The sequence below is a fragment of the Poromitra crassiceps genome (assembly GCF_964638095.1).
Source record: "Poromitra crassiceps genome assembly, chromosome: 25".
NCBI classification, from domain to species: domain Eukaryota; kingdom Metazoa; phylum Chordata; class Actinopteri; order Beryciformes; family Melamphaidae; genus Poromitra; species Poromitra crassiceps.
In genome coordinates, this window is record NC_139649.1 from 20,070,114 (window position 1) to 20,091,949 (window position 21,836).

The window sequence follows — 21,836 nt, forward strand, 5'->3', positions numbered from 1 at the left end:
AGTGCAGATCAAGTGCCCTAATTACCTGCCCTAAGGCTGAGGCTATATAAGTTCAGTGACGATGTCATCAGTGATGATGTCATCAGTGATGAACATGAGGTCATCAGTGATGATGTCATCAGTGATGATGAGAAAAGTGAGCCCTGTCTCATGTTAACAAAGGTACAAGGAGAACATCCCAACTTGTTTCTGTGCAGTTTATTTAGCTCTTTTTTCTCTCAATACAAAATGCATTTGAATTGTATTTACAAAAACAACAAAAAATAAACAAAAACAACAACAAACAAACAAACAAACAAACAAACCACCAGTTTAAAGATCTCTGTTTATAATAAATAACAAACACACTGACAAGAAGCAAGCTTTCATTCCCCTTTTAGGTCAAAATTGAATCTCACTTAAAATAACACACTGGCTTTACGACAAATGCTAACAATTTCTGAAGACTGTGTGTGTGGTTTGCATAATGATACCATCCACCAAAATACAGCCACGATATTAGCATGCACCCCAGTGACCTCAATCCTGCTCACACACACAGAGGGGAAAGAGGCTATAACAAGCTTTCATTTTCCACTAAGTCCTTAATTAGGGAGATCCTGCACTGAGTACATCCAGTGAGAGGGGAGAAAATACAAAAATAAAATACAAAAATACAAAAAGACTTCAGAAGTACAATGTGCTGAATCTTTGTAAACAAGCACCATACATTCAGGCAGTGTCTCGTCATAGACGCGCGGATAAATGGATCAGCATGGGGGAAATCCTTTCCCAGCCAGCATAGTTAGCATTTAGCTGCTAGCCCAGCCCAGGCAGACAGGATCGGGATTCAACCACCGCAGTAAACGCACATCTGTTCTGAACAGACGTCGTCGTCGTCTATGTGCTCTTGAATCCCCAATCCTGTAGTGTAGAGCCGCAGCACCGTCTTTTGGTGAGTCAGCCCATTGAGATATATGGGGGTTTTTCCCCCACCGTCGTCTAGTCTCGCTCACCAGCCGTAGTAACATTTTGTGGACGTTCCCACACAGACAGACTGTATCTAACGGCTATTCTAGACCCAATCGCCATGACGTTGCGTTAATAACAACAGGGACTTCCGGGTCGACACCTGATTTAAATTGTGGAGATATCACAATTTGTTTATTGTTTATTTCTGTTGTCATTTTCAGCTGTGATTGTAATGTTAAAGGTATAAACCCTAGTTAAACACGGTGGTGCGACCTATCTGACGTTTGGTTGTACTTATTTTATGTAGCTAGTTACTATGTTGATCAACCAAATCTCCCCAACAGTGACATCTCACCGCCGGTCGGACTAGCTGCTAGTTTTGGGTGAACTCAAGCTGTATTTTTTAAAATTCTGTGGCCCACTGGGTATATTAGGTCTCCAAACCAGCGTTGATTCACAGCCGTCCCTAACATAGCTCAACTAATCAAGAGTATTTCTGTCTCCACAGCGGCTCTGCCTCTTGACAAATGTTTGTAGAGCTAGAACTCCAATCTGCGCTTTGCAGTGGTTTTACTGATGAAGTACATGAGAAATATCTGCTTCCTACTGGATTCAGTGGTAGCTACATAGTAAAGTAACAAGTAAAACAATATAAAACAAACTAGTAGTAATTTAGATCACTAGGCATTTCGCGCGCTCTGCGCGGGTTTGCTCGCTCAGCCGCTGCGCGGCCTCGCCCCGACATGCAGGTCGCCGAGCTGGCCCCGCAGCTCGCATAATGCAGCTCGGCTGCTGCGCGGCCCCGCCTGCCCTATTGGCGCGCGCGTGCGTCTGTGTGTGTGTGTATTGCTCACAAAATGTTATTGCCCTTAAGTTTACATGCGCGCGGGTGTGTGCGTGTGTGTGCGTCATAAGATGATTTTGCTCTTATGGCATCACTGATGACATCATCAGTCTTATTACATCACCGATGAGATCATCAGTGATGTCACAACGCCTCCTATGACATCATCAGTGGGACAAGAATGGAAACAAACAGAACATTGCCCACTTGCTCCCTTGTATAATAATAAGATAGATAGATCGTGATATTGTTCCATCAGCGCAGGTGATCTTCTGACACACAGTAGGCAGTCATCAAACTTATGGTTCCTCTGTGACTGGGTACTGGCAGACAAGTGCTGTGTGTGTGTGTGTGTGTGTGTGTGTGTGTGTGTGTGTGTGTGTGTGTGTGTGTGTGTGTGTCACCAGTGCAGGTGCAGGTGAGGGTGTTGGTGTAGCTGACTGAGTAGTTCCTCTTCTGTCGGCTCCTGGACCTGCTCTCTGGAGAGAGAGAGAGAGAGAGAGAGAGAGAGAGAGAGAGAGAGAGAGAGAGAGAGAGAGAGAGGGAGAGAGAGAGAATAGGAATGATGAGTCACTTAACAGACTTAATAGTCATAGTCTAATTAAGCCAATAAAGATCCAAAGTCCCTCCCCTTCCGGTCGGGGGCGGGGCCTACACACACCGGTGTCTGAAAAAAAAAGAGTGGTGAATGGCGGTGAATTTTTTTTTTATCCTGTTTTTATTGTGCCATGAAATACACACATGATGTTTGTCAATTTAAAAAGATAACTTTGGAAGTCAAGAAAGTCGCAGTTTGTCATAAAACTGTGGCACGATAAGTTATAAATCAGAAAGACGACACACAACCAGTCGCGTAAGTGACGTCTCTCCCGCCAGGCCATGTTGGTGTTGGCGTGACGTGTTGGCGTGACGTATTATTGTGCGAGACGAGAGATGTAGTTGATTGAGCGGTTTCATACAAAACTAAACGTTACGTTTCAGTTTTACGACAAACTGCGGCTTTCTTGACTTCTTTTAAATGGAGGAGAAATCACGTGTACTTCATGGCACAATTCAAAGGGGATCAGAAAAAGTATCTCACCGCTCACCACCATTCAAATATGTCAGTGTCTGTCTAACAAAACAATAAGCATGAGGTGGGCCTACTTGAATATGAGCTGAACAGAAGTCTCATAATTGGTCCGCTCCACTTCTGTCACTGAGCAGCTGTGACTGCGGTCCCACTTATAGGTGAAGTTCTGTTGGAAGACAGATAATAGAGCTTATTATTATGATGAGTGATTCAGTTGATGCATGCATACATTAATGCAACAAGATTGTTTTATTTACTTTGTTGGCTCATAATCCACCTGAAACAATGCAGATTGGGGAGGGGGCAGATCTCTCCCTCAGTCTCTCTCCCCCTCTCCTCTCTCTCTCTCTCCCTCAGTCTCTCTCCCTCTCCCACAGTCTCTCTCTCCCTCAGTCTCTCTCCCCCTCTCCTCTCTCTCCCTCAGTCTCTCTCCCCCTATCTCTCCCTCTCCTCCTCTCTCTCCCTCTCCCTCAGTCTCTCTCCTCCTCTCCCCCTCTCTCTCCCTCTCCCTCAGTCTCTCTCGTGAGCCTCACAGGCCTTGTGGTTTATTGGTATATTAGTACTTTTATAAGTCGTTTATATGAATGGACCCATGTGGTCTAAGTGACTCCTACCTCTAAGATGAGCGCCACAAACAGGTTGACCCACATGACAGAGGAAGTGAGCCACCAGCACACAAAGTAGACCTTGGCCCAGCTGGAAGGGAGCCAAGAAACATCATCATCATCATCATCATCATCAGCATCAACAACAACAATAACAACAAGCGCTGTTGATTAAGGGTGGGCTGGGCTGTGTGGTTTCCTACTCGGTGGTGTATCTGCTGTAGGCGTCCATGAAGGCCTGCCAGTTGTTGACCACCATGACGTTGTAGAGCAGGACGATGGAAGCCTGAGGGTGAGAGGGAGAGAGAGAGAGAGAGACAGAGACCAGAGAGAGAGAGAGAGACAGCAGAGAGAGGAGAGGGAAAGAGACCGGAGAGAGAGAGAGAGACAGGAGAGAGAGACAGCAGAGAGAGGAGAGGGAAAGAGACCGGAGAGAGAGAGAGAGACAGGAGAGAGAGACAGCAGAGAGAGGAGAGGGAAAGAGACCAGAGAGAGAGAGAGAGAGAGAGAGAGAGACAGCAGAGAGAGGAGAGGGAAAGAGACCGGAGAGAGAGAGAGAGAGAGAGAGAGAGACAGCAGAGAGAGGAGAGGGAAAGAGACCGGAGAGAGAGAGAGAGAGAGAGAGAGAGACAGCAGAGAGAGGAGAGGGAAAGAGACCGGAGAGAGAGAGAGAGACAGGAGAGAGAGACAGCAGAGAGAGGAGAGGGAAAGAGACCAGAGAGAGAGAGAGAGAGAGAGAGAGAGACAGCAGAGAGAGGAGAGGGAAAGAGACCGGAGAGAGAGAGAGAGACAGCAGAGAGAGGAGAGGGAAAGAGACCGGAGAGAGAGAGAGAGAGAGAGAGAGAGACAGCAGAGAGAGGAGAGGGAAAGAGACCGGAGAGAGAGAGAGAGACAGGAGAGAGAGACAGCAGAGAGAGGAGAGGGAAAGAGACCGGAGAGAGAGAGAGAGAGAGAGAGAGAGAGACAGCAGAGAGAGGAGAGGGAAAGAGACCGGAGAGAGAGAGAGAGACAGGAGAGAGAGACAGCAGAGAGAGGAGAGGGAAAGAGACCGGAGAGAGAGAGAGAGACAGGAGAGAGAGACAGCAGAGAGAGGAGAGGGAAAGAGACCGGAGAGAGAGAGAGAGACAGGAGAGAGAGACAGCAGAGAGAGGAGAGGGAAAGAGACCAGAGAGAGAGAGAGAGAGAGAGAGACAGAGACAGCAGAGAGAGAGGAGAGGGAAAGAGACCGGAGAGAGAGAGAGGAGAGGGAGAGAGAGAGAGAGACAGGAGAGAGAGAGAGAGAGGAGAGGGAAAGAGACCGGAGAGAGAGAGAGGAGAGGGAGAGAGACCGGAGAGAGAGAGAGGAGAGGGAAAGAGACCGGAGAGAGAGAGAGGAGAGGGAGAGAGAGAGAGAGACAGGAGAGGGAGAGAGAGAGGAGAGGGAAAGAGACCGGAGAGAGAGAGAGGAGAGGGAGAGAGACCGGAGAGAGAGAGAGGAGAGGGAAAGAGACCGGAGAGAGAGAGAGGAGAGGGAGAGAGACCGGAGAGAGAGAGAGGGGAGAGGGAGAGAGAGAGAGACAGGAGAGGGAGAGAGAGAGGAGAGGGAGAGAGACCGGAGAGAGAGAGAGGAGAGGGAGAGAGAGAGAGAGAGAGAGGGGAGAGGGAGAGAGAGACCGGAGAGAGTGTTTAAAAGTAAGCAAGCAGCAGTAAGGTCATTTTATCACAAGGTGGCGCCAGTCAGTTTGACGTGAAACAGCAGTGTGTTCTTCATCAATAACACACCTCAGAATGCAAACATTGGCCAATCAGAATTGACTATTTACTGTACACTTACCTCGAAACAACAAAGCTATCAAAACAGTGTGGACTAAATACAACAAGAAAGGCTGGAAAACAAAGTCCCATTTCACTACCCAGATCTTTCATTGTAAAACCGCATACATGCAATATGAGAGAGAGAGAGAGGGAGAGGGAGAGGGGGAGAGAGATAGAGAGAGGGAGAGAGAGAGAGAGAGAGAGAGAGAGAGAGGGAGAGAGAGAGAGAGAGGGAGAGAGAGGGAGAGAGTAAGAGGGAGAGAGAGAGAGAGAGAGGGAGAGTGAGAGGGAGAGAGAGAGTAAGAGAGAGAGAGAGAGAGAGAGAGAGGGAGAGTGAGAGGGAGAGCGAGAGAGAGTGAGAGGGAGAGAGAGGGAGAGAGAGAGAGTAAGAGGGAGAGAGAGAGAGAGAGAGAGGGAGAGCGAGAGAGAGTGAGAGGGAGAGAGAGGGAGAGAGAGAGAGTAAGAGGGAGAGAGAGAGAGAGAGAGAGGGAGAGTGAGAGGGAGAGCGAGAGAGAGTGAGAGGGAGAGGGAGAGAGAGAGAGAGAGAGAGGGAGAGCGAGAGAGAGTGAGAGGGAGAGAGAGGGAAGGTATCAAATTAAATCCTTTAACACTCTCCTGGATGGTTGTGTTACTCACAGCGAAGTCATTGAAGTTGTCGGCCCAGTAGCCCAGCTCTTCATACGTGCCACATGCAAAGCTCACGTTAGAGGTGATGTTCTCCATGCTGGAATTGGACATCATACTGGCACGCACACACACACGCACACACACACACACACACACACACACACACACACACACACACACACACACACACACACACACACACACACAAGAACCAATTAAGAACCAGGGACTAATTAGCCCCGCTGTAATTTGCCTGCTTTAATTTGCACATTAAGTGCTGTAGCCTCTTTCTGCCTGTGTCAGCACGTTGATTTTGTGCTGACCAGTGACTTTGTTTTGCACTATGTTACTCAACCCTTATTGAGCAAAGCTCATCTGTATGGACGGTATCATGCTTTCGACATTTGGTATAGGTTGAGGCCACGTCTCGTCATAGACGCTGGGTTAGCTGGCTCAGCCTGGCTGGGGGCGTGGTCAGGGTGGGGTAAAAACCCCCGTTCTATCCATTCAGCAAAGTTAGAATTTAGCTGATAGCCCAGCCCAGGCAGACACGATCGGGGATTTAACCACCGCAGTAAACGCACATCTGAGCAGGCGTCTTGTGTTCTGCTCTAGAACCCCCAAACATGTAGTTTAAAGCTGCAGCACCGTCTTTTGGTGAGTCAGCCCATGAGATATATGGGCGGTTTTACCCCACTCGCGCGCCAGCCGTTTAACATTTTGTGGGCGTTCCCACACATGCGGACTGTCTCTATGTATTTGACTGCTTTCGCTTTTTGGACCTCCTCTCCCCCTGCGTTTTAACAGATCTTCACGGTGTTTTCTGATCACACATGGAAATGCATTGAAGATCTGATCACCCAAACCAGCTCCAGACGTGGTCAGAGACACACATTTGGCTCCTGTGTAAATGCAATGGATCTTCAATAACGTGGTGGATGAGGACTGAGGAAGAAAGCGTTTACTGTCCGTTTTAAAATGTGCAGGCTAAGTATTGTGAGAGGAAGCTTCTTTCCTCTTGGCGAGGGAAAGAGAAATCAGAAATCAGTGAGAGACATTTTATTGAATGTAAACCAGCTAAGTAGATGAGAGAGGAGAAGAAAAGTAAAACTATATTAAGGAGGTATCACTATACCTCATGTGTGTTCACTAAACCTCATGTGTGTTCACTATATCTCATGTGTGTTCACTATATCACTATACCTCATGTGTGTTCACTATACCTCATGTGTGTTCACTATACCTCATGTGTGTTCACTATACCTCATGTGTGTTCACTATACCTCATGTGTGTTCACTATACCTCATGTGTGTTCACTATACCTCATGTGTGTTCACTATACCTCATGTGTGTTCACTATACCTCATGTGTGTTCACTATACCTCATGTGTGTTCACTATACCTCATGTGTGTTCACTATACCTCATGTGTGTTCACTATACCTCATGTGTGTTCACTATCACTATACCTCATGTGTGTTCACTATACCTCATGTGTGTTCACTATATCACTATACCTCATGTGTGTTCACTATCACTATACCTCATGTGTTCACTATATCACTATACCTCATGTGTGTTCACTATATCACTATACCTCATGTGTGTTCACTATATCACTATACCTCATGTGTGTTGATGGTGGTGTAATTGCTCCCTCAAATAGCCAGATCCCAATCACAGCATACACATAGTACACCACCTACAGAGAGAGGAGGGATCTGCTGTTAGGAAAGTACAGTAGCAGGTTCACTCCAAAATGCTACACTTTGATTTAAAAAAAAAATAATTTTGTTTTTCTCCTTGAATGCATCACCCATATCAATGAATATTACAAATACGTGTCTGTGATGGAAGTCATTGTCAGGAATATTCCTTTTTATCATCACTATATTATTTTTTTATTATTAATATATTTATATTAAGGCACTTTTGCAAGTGTGGACACATTTCTGTATGTTTGCTCCTCTAAATCTAAATCAAAGCTCTTAATATTGCGAATACTTTGAATAAAATGCAATATTTTACAGTAAAGAGCAGCTATGTGTTCAAATAGTAGATGTCTCACTTTGGAATGAAACTCTTGAATGAATGAATTAATAAATGAATGTATGTTTCTAATTCTAAATAAAACATGACCAAACATGGCACACCAACTGTATGGCCGTATGCTGATGTGGACAGTGTGTGTGATGACGTCACTCACCACCAGCACTCCGGCAAAGGCGCGGAGGTTTTTCACCAGGTCCAGCAGCGTACTGGCGACTAGAGACATGAGCTGGAGAAACAAAATGAGGTATGCATCAGGGCCCAGACACACCAGACTGCCATCTAAGAACTAGCATGCGTCGCCTGTGTCGGGGGCTGAAAAGTTGCATTAAGAACACACCGCAATAGAGAGCCGCAGGGATGAGTCCGGAAATCATCGATGCTAACACTCCTGGTTCTTCACTGTTTTCGCCTATGGGAGTTTTGAATGGGTTTTTGGCGCGATGCTTCTGATAATCTCTCTGGGCAACGCTGGCTTAATCAAACGCGAACCAGTGTTTAGTAATATCATCTTCACACATGAAGACCACTTTTATGAGTTTTGAAGCTTTTACGTGCCGTTAAAAGGGCGGCTAGCTAGCAAACGGCTAAATGAGACTACACTGTTGAGTCGATGGGGATATATACGTCAATAACGTCACCACTTCAAAGGACGAACACGGAAATTCTCTTTCCCTCACCTGGTTCAGCCCGTTCAGCCCGGGGTAATCAGTGCACACATCCAACAACAGTCCAGGTTGAGCGCTGACGTGACGTGGAAGCCTATGCGACAGTGTGTAGTTCTGGATTAGCTTAGCTCGAGCTTTTTACTTCTAGGGCTCGCATTTACGCTACAAAACTCATGAAAGTGGTCCTCATCTGTGAAGATTATCCGACTGAACTCTGGTTCGCGTTTCATTAAGCCAGCGTTGCCCAGAGAGATTATTAGAAGTATCGCGGCAAAAACCCGTTCAAAAATTTCATAGACAGAAACAGTGAAGAACCAGGAAGTCCGGGACTTCCGCGTTCTGACTACAAAAATACGTCATCCCTGCAGCTCTTTATAGACGACAACTAGCACGTACGTTGTGTGCCTGCGTGAGACCTAGTACTGCACATATACAAACCGTTGTTATGATACATCGTTGTGAAAATGTGTATTGGAATGATCAGATACAGTAGGGATGACGTTGAAAAGTGAGAAGAACGTTTTGTGCGTGCTGTGACGGTTTAGTAATATAGCTACTTCTAATCCAGAATATCTCTGATAAAAAGAGTCGCAGATGGCGCTGACGTTGTCAGCGTTTGCCTGGTCTTTTGCTTGTGGAGGAAAAACGGAAGAGGCGGAGCTAGAAAAATATGGAGAAAGCGCACGAAACGAAACGGGCGATATCATACAGCGACAGGCTCCAGGGGCTTTGCTGAAGGCCAGCTGACCGGCCAATCGGAGCGATCTCTCTCACTGACGATTTAACAGGCTGAGCGGGATGACTAGGGCAAACGGTGCGGGACACACCGCAAAAACTACTGTAGGGCCACAGTCGCTCACTGACGGCCCGACATTGACCGATGGCCGACTGTTGGCCCACGTGTCTGGAGCTTAACACACATAGGGACACAAAATGACACGATCTTATTTGTGATGAGGTCGTTGAGTGTCAGCGCAGCTTGAGCTTTGGACACGCAGCCATGTCCTGTACCTTGTCCTGTACCATGTCCTGTACCTTGTCCTGTACCATGTCCTGTACCTTGTCCTGTACCATGTCCTGTACCATGTCCTGTACCATGTCCTGTACCATGTCCTGTACCTTGTCCTGTAGCATGTCCTGTAGCATGTCCTGTACCTTGATATCCGGGATGATGCGCAGGAAGCGGAAGACGATGAGCATGTTGACCAGGCGAACCATCTCCCACAGAGACAGACTGTGAGTTGTTGGGTCCCTGTTGTGGTGCGTGCACACACACACACACACACACACACACATGTACGTACGTACACACACGCAAACACACACGTAGGCAGGCACGCACACACACACACGCACGCACGCACGCGCACACACACACACACACACACACACACACACACACACACACACACACACACACACACACATACACAGTGTCAAGTCAGGTGTGCAATCATAATATGTAAACATTTATGAAGGGAGTAAAATAGAAACCTACAATGGAAGTCTGTAGGTGGCCAATATGGTGAACTGCAGGGCCTAAATGGGGGAAATAAATGCAATGAGTGAAATTGAAATTGAATTTATTTGCATTAAAGGAATATGAAAAGTTTTTGGTAGAGTTAACAGAGACACATGGATGATTTTGGGCCAATCCCCCCAAAACTGTGTATTCCTTGAACAACTGAGTCAAGTTAACGCGACAGTTCCATAGGTATTCAGCAGGTGCAGCCACGTTACCGTGAGCAGGATGGTGAGGAGGCCGTCAAAGATGTTGTTCCTGTAGGACAGGTAGCCTCTCCAGCCTAAGGCAAAGATCTTCAGACACATCTCCGACAGGTAGTAGATGATAAAGCAACAGTTGATCACCTGGCAGCCAATGGGGGACAGTGGTCAGTTTAGGCCGGGCTCATTCACATTCACTTCAACTCATTTGTGAAGCAGATTGTCTTAACACATTGACTGCCAGCCTTTTTTCAATGCTGTCGGTAGGTTCTGCCAGGGGGGTTTTTGAGGATTCTAGGCTCATTTTACAACAGCCGAGGATTCTTTTCTGTTAATACTTCGTGAACACCAATCATCTAAAAATAACTAATAGAATGTGTGCTTTCTCTGTCTAAAAGAGTTAGTTTGTAGAGTTAGTAGTTATGTAAGCATTAGCAGTTGAATACAGCATGGTTTCAGCGTGAGAAAAATTATTCAGAGATAAACGGCTTTTTGTGAAATTCGATAGAACAGTCACTTTAACCATTCATTTTTGGCATCAGTAAGACCTAAACAATAGTTTTGAACAGTAATTTCCTCCATAACAGCAGGAAACTCCCCTCTGCTCAACTCCTCCCTCCGTGGGCGTTCTTCTTGGCTGCAGCGCCGTGTCACAAGCACTTTCCTACCTGTGCAAATGCACTTTCTCATACTCTCGACCTCTCAAATAAATTTCTGAATAGAAATTAAATTACTCTAAATTAGAGCGAAAAAGAAACAAAAAAGAATGGGTTGAAAATCCCATTCTAAAAGCCTTTTATGGCTGTTTCCAATTTGGTGCTATTTTGCAAGGCAAAATGGCCTGCTGCACCACAAGCTTGTCACAGTCTCACTGCCCCGCTGCCGCTGTGCGGCTGTGCCTGGCCGCTCCCCGAGGAAGCCCGGCTGGACTCGCCCGCCTCCCGGAGCCCTGGCCGAGAGCTCCGATGAAGCCCCTGCGACTCTGGTCATATTTACGCTGCGTGCCTCAAAGTGTGCTCCATCCGCAATCCACCATGCAAGTTTGCAATCCCCCACAGCCAGGACCCAGGCGAAAGCGAAAGCGTTTTCGCCCCATCCATTTTCATGATAATGGCTTCCATGCTGCTGTCTTGGCTTGCTTGGCTCTCAATAGTCTGAGCACCGTCTCCACTCAGTGGGTCGGCGGAATGGATTGCACACGCCCGGCGGCTCTAACACTATAATAGGAGATGCAAAAGGGCCAGATCAACGATCCACCGTCAAAAAAAAAAAATCGATTTTTTTTTTACGTGTAAACACGTCGTTGGCAGTCAACAGCTGGATATTGAAAACGTGTTAACACGTCGTTGGCAGTGAATGTGTTAACTCATTAAGTGCCATAGACGACCTAACTCGTCTTACATAATCCAACGCTTAAGTGCCAAGGACGGACTAACTCGTCTTACATAAAGATTTTTTTTTTTTGACAGTGGGACATCAATCAACCCCTTTTACATCTTCGAGTTAACTATTTGGAGCAAGAGCATGTGTGTAATCTATTTTACCGACCACTAAGTGGCGACAGAGACCGAGAGAAGTCACAGCCACGGGACCCAAAAGCCACAAAAGCAGCCGCCTCCCGCGGCACACAGAACGGACAGAGATCCCTTCCCCCCAGAGCCGCGCAGCAACGCGCGAACACACACACACACACACACACACACACACACACACACACACACACACACACACACACACACACACACACACACACACACACACACACACACACACACACCGCGGAAGCAAGCCATTCAAGGAAATGGCGACGCGATTTTACAGTATTCCATTTCAGACTCGTCTTGCCCGACAGGCAAGCAGGCAGGCAGGCACGCAGACAGACAGGCAGGCAGCACAACGCGCTTCTGACACGCCCGCTGAAGCCAGGAGGAAGGAGGAGAAGACACACGGAGGGAGGAGTTTGAATGAGAGGGGTGTTTCCTGTTGTTATGGAGGAAATTACTGTTCAAAACTATTGTTTAGAATGTCTGACGGTCTTACTGATGCCAAAAATGAATGGTTAAAGTGACTGTTTCACAAAAAGCCATTTATCTCTGAATAAATTTCCAGACGCTGAAACCATGCTGTACTCAACGGCTAATATCTACATAACTACTAACTCTGCAAACTAACTCTTTTAGACAGAGAAAGCACACATTCTATTAGTTATTTTTAGATGATTGATGTTCATGAATTCTTAACAGAAAAGAATCCTCGGCTGTTCTAAAATGAGCCAGAATCGTCAAAAACACCCCTGGCACAACTTACCTACAGGAATGAAAACATGGCTGGCATTCAATGTGTTAAGAATGAGCAAAAACAAACGGAGAATATATTTTCCGAAAACAGGTTCTTCTCTCCAATCTGTAAAGGTGTTGAGATTACAGACGCACTAATTAATCACTGTTTGAATTTAAGCTATATAGATCTGACAACACAGACACACACACACACACACACACACACACACAGTGACAGAGTTGTGATTATTGTGATTAAGCTGAAATCGGCACAGAGGATTGGATTGCAGCACAGAAGCACACGCGGCGTTAATCAGTTAGTGGCCGTTCACACTATACGCCGAAGCAACGCCGAAGCCACGCCGAAGCCACACGCTGAAGCCACGCAGTTTCATTCCGGCGTCCTTGTTAACAGGTGAGAGCGTTCACACCGGCCGCGCGCCACGCCGAAGCAACGCCAAAGCCACACGCTGAAGCCACGCAGTTTCATTCCGGCGTCCTTGTTAACAGGTGAGAGCGTTCACACCGGCCGCACGCCACGGCGAAGCAACGCCGAAGCCGCGCTGGAGCGATCGTTCAGGATTCAGTCCAGCTTGAAGCTGCCAGACATGAAGTCAATGGGAGTTGTTGTGGGCGGGTTCAAGGCGCGCCGAGGAGGCACTGTGTGAGAGGAAAAGAGAAGGCTTCTTGTGTGAACGGTTAGGTGTCAGTTCAGCCTGTGCCTGCTTCACGCTTCAGCTCTACTTACGTTCGGCGTCCTGTGTATACAAGGGTGGGCCGTGTAACAAGGGCTTAGACCGGCACCCTGAGTCAAGGCAGCAGAGCATGTGAGCTGAGTGTTCATCATTAACCAACTTCAAAACGTCCACATGACCAAAACAACACAAAGAACACAGCTGCTAACCTCCATGTTGTAGTCGTTTCTCTCGCCAATGGACTTGTCAGCGTTCAACACCAGGACGGTCTGAAACACACGCAAAGGAAACATTATAGGGTATGTTAGTCAGCTTGGTCTGTGTGTGTGTGTGTGTGTGTGTGTGTGTGTGTGTGTGTGTGTGTAACTTACGCCTATGCAGATGACGTTGGCCAGTGCCACCGCGTTGCCGACTATAGTGAAATAGTAGTGACTGAAGACCATCTGGAGCTTCTGCAGGACTGGAGAGTTGTACTGGGGCAAGGGAGGGTGCTGTGGACACACGCACACACACACACACACGCGCGCACACACACACACGCGCACACACACACACACACACACACACACACACACACACAGAGAGATTCAGTGGCATATATTACAGATCTCGAATTAGAGTAAATCTTGAGGTTTTTTTATTTATTGAGGGCAAAACAGACGCGTTTCAGCCTTAAGCCATCATCAGTGTACATCAGAACATGTATGTACACTTATGTACGCTGATGATGGCTTAAGGCTGAAACGCGTCTGTTTTGCCCTTAATAAATAAAAAAACCTCAAGATTGACTCTAATTCGAGTGCTGTTGCCTACCTCTGTTTCTGTGATCTCCCTGCAACCTGCACCGATTGAGCTGCCTAAGACCTGGAGCTGTGCGAGCTATTCCCTTGCTGTATATTACAGATCGCAAAGTGAAATGAAATGTTAAATTGTACCTCTTTCATGCGATCTTTATCCAGCTCGTCAAACAGCTTCCTGAAGTCGTCTCGGTCCATGTAGCCCACGGTGGAGTACGGCTGCACCACCTGGAGGTGTGGGGAGGCACAAGAAAAACATAATTGACTGATTAAATGAACAAACCTAGGTGATACGTCATATCTGCAGCAGGTCGTTAAAAGATTTTAATACATCTTAAAATAATTAAATTATTATTGAAATTGAAGGTCTTAAGAAGAAAAGTAAAAAAAAACATATGAATGCCTTAAAAACGTATTACCATGTAAGTACAGGTTTCCTTGTGTGGCCTGTGCTGTACAATACTGTACTGTATGTATCTTATCTTCTTTACGAAACATAATTTGATGTCATGTCCCATAACAATCCATTTCCTGCTATGCTTTTTCTTATCCTGAACATTTATAAATTAGTTTCACAGCTTTCATTTCAAGCAGGCCCCCCCCCCATTAGTTTCCTTATGTGGGTTTTATATTTGGTCGTGAATTCCACGTAGTCTAAAAAGGTCTTTAAAAGTCAATTCAATTAGTCTCTCTCACACCTGTACCTGCAGGGGTGTTCTTCTCTCTCAGACCTGCACCTCATTCAGTGAAATACCCCTTTCAGACCGAGGTCCAACAAGGCTTATTCCCAGGTTGATTTTGTGTTTGAAAGGACAAGGGTTGATTTCAGTGTGAACGCCACCGCCCAGGTTGCTAAGAACCGGGGCGGGACAAAAGGCTAGCAGCAAGGTTAGCGTTAGCTGCAAACCGTTGCAAGAGCCTTGAGACACACACACACACCTTTCACCGCACAGTGAAGCGCTGCATTTAGGACGCGTTGTGACAGCGAAACAATATGGCGGGCTGTCCGTTTCCAGCCTGACTTACCGTAATTGGATTGAATTGATTGGATTAACCCCGTGTTGACTGACTTGGTGTGAACTGACAAAAGAAGGGTTGAATGTGGGTAAAAGCACCCCTGATCATTGGTGTGAAAGTAGCAGTGTTGGGCAAGTTACTTTCAAAATGTAATATACTACATATTACTAGTTACTTGCATTTGAAAGTAATAAGTTACTTTACAATATTACTTTCTGTGTAGAGTAACTCGTTACTTATTACACTACTTTTGCATTACTTTCATCAAAACAACAGCAGCAGCAGAATGACATCGCCGCCCCTGAACACCCCGAAAAATAATTTCAACCACCTTGAAGTCAGTGTAAACAATCCAAAATTCTAAATGTTATTCTTTTCCTTTGTTATTGTCATCTATAGTGGTTATTTGCATAAAAACACATAGTTTGATTAGGAAATGATTGTTTCTTTTTTAAATATGTGCTTTAATTTAATAAAATGTAACTCAATTTGTAACTTGAGTTACTTGACAAAGTAACTGGTATAATATTACCGAAATCCTATAAGTAATAAGTTACTGCTAAAAGTAATATATTACATGTAATATGTTACTTTTGTAATGAGTTACCCCCAACACTGGAAAGTGGTATAAGTCGCAGTGTGTATGCAGCCCTGCCCACTCCCCCTGCTGGACAGTGTGATATAGCTGTAACCTTGATGATGGCCGCTCTGTAGTAGCTCTTCATGTGGACCCTGGACATCACCTCCAGCACCGCATCCACACGCACACGCTCTCTGATCAGGAAACACACACACACACACACACACACACACACACACACACACACACACACACACACACACACACACACACACACACACACACACACACACACACACACGTTTGGTTCATATCAGCTGGTAGTAACAATCACCTACACCACTCGTGTTTGGTTCATATTCTGACCTTCAGCATGTCAGCTGCGTAACAGGGAGCAGCTTGCCACCAAATTGTGTTACCATTTGTTGCTATATATGGTTTTATCTTGTGACTATACGAGTGCTCCTGACTGAACTCCATTTCTATGTTACTGTTTATTCCATCAGACTGTAATGACATTATGTTAATTACTTTCGCTACAGCATTCATTAGAGCTGCACTAAGCAGAAGTAACTGTTTAAAATTCATACTCTCCAGTTTCTGGACCAGTGTGAGAAAGTCTCTTTCCAAAATCTCCTGGTTGCAACTGACAATGCCACATACCGCTAATGTAAGAACTTGTGAAAATGTGATAAAATAGCCTTCTAATTAGTCAAATCTGCGTGCGTGTGTCTTACATAGCAGCACGGCCTGTCCCCTGGCAGCTGAGGACCTGGAAAGCAGCTCTGATTCCCAGCCGCCTCCTGATGATGGACGTCTGGACTGACATCTGCATCAACACGCAGGGACAGACGGGTTAGATCAGCTGTTTTATGTCCAAAATCAAAAAGACATATTGTCCCTCTTACCTGTATATTACCTGTAGTGCTATTTATCCATCTAGAATAGATCTTACCTGTAGTGCTATTTATCCATCTAGAATAGATGGTTTTGGTGTGAGTTGGCGAGTTTTGGAGATATCGGCCATAGAGATGTCTGCCTTCTCTCCAATACAATGGAACTGGGTGGCACTCGGCTTGTGGTGCTCAAAGCGCCCCCAAAAATTACTTTTGAAAAACGTAACAATAATGCCTCTCCAGAAATCATTCCCCGGTTACTCAAGATAAGCCACAGACCTTTTTGTGAGCACTTTCATCAGGGAAATATTTTCTTTAGTCCGATATTTCCAAAACTCACCCCAATTGATCTCGATGGATAAATAGCACTACAGTTAAGAGGAGAGATATGTATTTTTGATTTGGGGGTGAACTGTCCCTTTAATTCATGGAGGAGGTGTAAGGTCGCGACATTCGTGGGAATGTGTGTAACTGTGTAAACTAGCGTGGGGCTAGCAACCCCACCCCAGAAGAACCCACTTGCTACAGAAAATGCAATAGGAGCCTGTTGGCTTTGTGTGGCTGCGGCCCTATGCTCCACTTAGGAGCCTACAGGGGGGGGGAGGAGGAGGAGGAAGAAGAAGAAGAAGAAGAAGAAGAAGAAGAAGAAGAAGAAGAAGAAGAAGAAGAAGAAGAAGAAGAAGAAGAAGAAGAAGAAGAAGAAGAAGAAGAAGAAGAAGAAGAAGAAGAAGAAGAAGAAGAAGAAGAAGAAGCAGTAGCAGTAGCCTCAACTCTCCCTGGATAATTAAAGCATCACAAAAAGCTGGGATTGAAGATGTGATGTTCCTTCAACAGCATGATCTCCTCTGGATGGAAGATGTGGGACTCACCAGTAAATATCCCCTGAACTGGTTGTAGATGATGGCCGTCAGTAAGTTCATCAAGAAATACGTTCCTGGAGAAGAAGAAGCAGAAGAAATTCCCTTTTATACACAACACTGTAAACCCTATTGTATTCAACATGTCCTCATACTGAAACAACAGAATGAGTCGGTTTACAATGACTCCCAAAACGACCGATGAGAGAAACGGTGCGTGCAGGTCATACGCCTCACGTGGGACATGGTTAATTTGAAGCATGTCACGTCGGTTAACGGTTACTTTTTTAAGCAACGAAAACAACCTGGTTAAGGTTCAAAACAGACTTCAGGAGGGTCTCTTGTGACAAGGAAGTTGAAAGACAAGGAAGTTACCGCTCCACCCATCCCACCCCTTCACCCTCATGTGTCAGCGAGCTATTTCAATAGACTGTTGTTACGGTCGCCGCTACTTCCTGGTTACAGCTCCCGACTCTGGCGTATGCACTGCACGCATGCACTTACTCACCCCACCACTAGAGGTTGCATTCGTAAACATTGATTGTTTTAACCAGCTTGAACTGTGCAATATCTGACTTATAGCCTTGTTTACAATCTAGTGTGGTTTACATATACTTCGTCTGTACATAGATATACAATTAGTATTATTATTATTTTCTCCTATACACATGTTTATAACGGTCACTCTACATCACACTTACTGTATATAATGTAAATAGCAGTTAACTTGCTTTATGTACCTTTGATCGCTGTCCTTGTTTGTGGTTTTAGCTTGTATGCATATATTTTCTTTTCCCCTTGTAAGTACATTGAGAGCAACGTATTCACCTTATGTAGCCACACCCATTTGACCCGGTTGTGTGGCCGCGTCAAAACTTCCGGCTAAAAATAAAATAAAATAAAATGGCTGGCTGCTCCAATATCAGCAGTAACTCTGAATTAACTAATAATTTAGCCAATTGTATGTAACATACCAAATAAAAGCAAACGGCAATGTCTAAGAATGCAACGCCATGTAACTGGCTCATTAAGTCTCGCATTCCAGGGAATTACGTTAACATCTGCGGGTCTTATGGACGTAAGTGGCTCGAGCGCTCGGAGGAGAGAAAACTATCTGAAGCTTTCTTTGTTGGAGTCCAGGTATGTTTTACAAGAAAGTGCTCGTCATTGTCGACGATAACGTTATCTGACCTGGCTAACAGTGGATACTCGCTTGCTTGCTGTGTACCGAGCTCAAAGTAGTAGGCTACGTTCTTTATTTTACCCCCTGCACTGTCCGCTCCAAAAACAACTCTCTTATTTTGCGCCGTGACCGCCGGAAGTGTTAACAGGACCCGGAAGAATTTGGCCCACTGTAAGGTCTGAACATAAGGTGAATCCCGGAGTCAAATTCCTTGTATGTCTACATACTTGGCCAATAAAGCGGATTCTGATTCTGATTGAAAATCGACCAATGCGGTCGTCTTCCTTGTGATGATGACGGTGACGATGTACACAATAATGATCAATGCTTACCAATCACACTGAAGGTGATGAAGAAGATGGAGTAGGCCCTGTTTAAGGAGTAGGCAGGGATCATCACTGTAACAGGACAAAACAGACGGCTTTAAGACCGTGGTTCAGTTCTGAAGCAGCACAGAATATCAAACAGTTCCAATTTAAGCGCTAGGTGTTTGGATCATCTGAGCGCTGGAGCAGCGGTACCGTCTGGGTTGTTGGCCGTGGTGAGCAGCACCAGCAGAGAGGTGAGGGAGCGAGGCAGGTCTTTGAAGTACAGCTCCCACTCCCCGTTCTTCTTCGGATCCTGGAGGCCACAGAGAGGACGAGAAGAAGACGGACGGAGATGGAGATAATCATTTGAGACGTTGAAAAGGAATTATTGAATTAGTTTATGGCCCCCTTATCACAAGCATTTCTCAAAGGGCTTCACATAAGCGTCATCACAGTCACAATGCTACATGATATATCGACACACAACCTAAGTTACATAGATCATACATCATATACTATACATTTGACTAGCGTGGTGGTGTGGGCGTGGTCAGGTCAGGTGAGCTCACCTCCGTCTTAACAAACAGCAGCATGCCGATCATGGTGAAGAGGCAGAGGTGCACCGCCAGCAGCAAGATCACGCTGCAGATACACACACACACGCATGCACACACACGCATGCACGCACACACACACACACACACACACACAAGCACGCACAAACACACACGCACGCACAAACACACACGCACAAACACACACGCACAAACACACACGCATGCACGCACAAACACACACACACACACGCACGCACAAACACGTACACGCATGCACACACAGAAAAGGTTGAGGTTGATTCAGGGTAGAACGAACAACAGGTCAGGCTATGCAGTGAAGCCAGAGTATCTCATTATGTGTCTTGTTGGGTCAGGCTATGCAGTGAAGCCAGAGTACATCATTATGTGTCTCGTTGGGTCAGGCTATGGGGAAGTGAGAATGCTCTCAACTCAAGTAGATGCTTGGTTTTTCACTTGACGAGTGGTAAAATGTGATTTAAACCGACTGTAGTAAGAAGTTCGGCGGTCTGCATTTTTTGTATTTAGTTCCTTTAGGTTCACACACTGTTCTGTCAAATTATAAGCCAATCAGGTCTGCAAAACAAAAGTCACATGACTCAGAAGTAACTCGATCATTGGACAGAGTTTTAGTGACCTGTCATTCTGCCAGGTTAGAGATTTTGCCAGTGGAGGGGAGGGATTCAAAACAAACCTGTAACTTTAGCTACATGTAGGCATAATGGACTAGTCTGTGCGCATAATGGACTAGTCTGTGCGCATAATGGACTAGTCTGTGCGCATAATGGACTAGTCTGTGCTGTGTTGCTCTTCTTCGTTGGTGTTCACACAAATTAAGAACACATACTGTATGAGCATCTGTCCAGACTTCATTGTTATGCAAGGCTTTCCAGGCATGGGGAAATGCTGGCTGTCAGCTGTTTCCTGATACCAGTAAAGCCTGCCTTAGGCGTTGGTGTCGTTGTATGTTGTCACTCCTAACACATTACACAGAGACGCATGTTCAGGCGTCTTGGTGCCGTGAACTGAAGGAGGAAATGCTCCAGATTTTGCATTAAAAAACTGCACTGAAAATGTTATCAACCTAGTATTATCAACTCCATTTGAATTAATATGAACTTTTTTTTTTAATCTTTTCAAAAGTACAGACTCTAGAAAATGAGTTTTGGAAGCCAGACATCTGAGCAGCAGCAGGTTATTTTGTGATATGAGACAGTAAAAGCATGTGTGTGTGTGTGTGTGTGTGTGTGTGTGCGTGCGTGTGCGTGCGTGCGTGTGTGTGTGTGTGTGTGTGTGCGTGCGTGCGTGTGCGTGTGTGTGTGTGTGTGTGTGTGTGCGTGCGTGTGTGTGCGTGTCAGATACCTGGCGATCTCAGGCAGTGTCCTCTTGATGCACTTCAGCGTCTTCTTCATCAGGGAGGAGTTTTGCAGGAGGAAGAATGGCCGGATGAGTCTCCGCACTCTCACTTTCTGATCGGTACAATTGAGAGGTCACAGTTTCATACATTTTAGGATCAACTTTAGGAATGGACTCCATATTTTATAATTGCTCTTAACTTATTTGATGTATTTCATCCTCTCTCATGCTTTATGTTCACGGTGTCCCGCATCACACACAGCCTCACCTCGTCACACACCATGCTGACGGATAACACCCAGTCCATGACGGAGGCCGAGATGATGACAGTGTAGCCGATCAGCCACTTGTTCTTCCTGAACTCCTCCCAGCCAATCAGATAGCTCTGAGGACAAACACAGATGCGGTGAGGTTCTAGTTCAAAATAGAGAAACAATTAGGACTACACAATAATGACCTGTGCCAAGTTGCATAGTCTTAATTCATCTGATAGGTTGGTCTGAGGAGGAAGCTATACCTTCACCCTTGAGTGCTGCCCAGTACAGTTTGATAATGGTGGCCAGTGGTCGGGCATGGATGAAGTATCAGTGTACTTTGCTCAGAGTTGGCGAGGAAGGGGCCACTATTTCTTAGGCAGAGGTGAACAGCAACTGATAATGCATTAAGCCCAGCAATGTCCTACTTGCACTGTTTTAGTACTGTAAATACCACTGTTTTAGTACTGTAAATACCACTGTTTTAGCACTGTAAATACCACTGTTTTAGTACTGTAAATAGGAATACACAGAAAGTGTTTGTAGGCTCCGGAAACTTTCACTTCCATCAAGACAGGCAGGAAACATGGCAGGCAATCCATCAAAGTTATCAGTTTGAACTTCGAGGTAATACAAATCTAAGTATATTCAAATCTACAATCAACTCTACTTAACACATTGAGTGCCACAGCGCTTCAGTAAAA

The 21,836-nt window shown here is 45.7% G+C and overlaps 1 protein-coding gene across 1 annotated transcript in view; it reads right to left on the minus strand.

Moving 5' to 3' along the window:
- Positions 1 to 2,153: 2,153 nt before the first annotated feature.
- Positions 2,154 to 21,836, minus strand: part of LOC310798142 (two pore channel protein 2-like) — a gene marked incomplete at its 5' end in the record, with an annotated part of 36,104 nt that continues 16,421 nt past the window's right edge. The window contains 21 exons of the mRNA XM_083660625.1: positions 2,154 to 2,274; positions 2,942 to 3,033; positions 3,482 to 3,563; positions 3,676 to 3,758; positions 5,903 to 6,008; positions 7,519 to 7,595; positions 8,100 to 8,171; positions 9,766 to 9,862; positions 10,109 to 10,149; positions 10,351 to 10,479; positions 13,519 to 13,578; positions 13,681 to 13,800; positions 14,245 to 14,334; positions 15,816 to 15,897; positions 16,441 to 16,532; positions 17,469 to 17,533; positions 18,972 to 19,037; positions 19,161 to 19,260; positions 19,517 to 19,589; positions 20,885 to 20,991; positions 21,147 to 21,263. Of these exons, the coding sequence (XP_083516751.1) occupies positions 2,196 to 2,274; positions 2,942 to 3,033; positions 3,482 to 3,563; positions 3,676 to 3,758; positions 5,903 to 6,008; positions 7,519 to 7,595; positions 8,100 to 8,171; positions 9,766 to 9,862; positions 10,109 to 10,149; positions 10,351 to 10,479; positions 13,519 to 13,578; positions 13,681 to 13,800; positions 14,245 to 14,334; positions 15,816 to 15,897; positions 16,441 to 16,532; positions 17,469 to 17,533; positions 18,972 to 19,037; positions 19,161 to 19,260; positions 19,517 to 19,589; positions 20,885 to 20,991; positions 21,147 to 21,263 (1,830 nt within the window). The 3' untranslated portion in view covers positions 2,154 to 2,195. The remainder of the gene's footprint in view (positions 2,275 to 2,941; positions 3,034 to 3,481; positions 3,564 to 3,675; positions 3,759 to 5,902; positions 6,009 to 7,518; positions 7,596 to 8,099; positions 8,172 to 9,765; positions 9,863 to 10,108; positions 10,150 to 10,350; positions 10,480 to 13,518; positions 13,579 to 13,680; positions 13,801 to 14,244; positions 14,335 to 15,815; positions 15,898 to 16,440; positions 16,533 to 17,468; positions 17,534 to 18,971; positions 19,038 to 19,160; positions 19,261 to 19,516; positions 19,590 to 20,884; positions 20,992 to 21,146; positions 21,264 to 21,836) is intronic.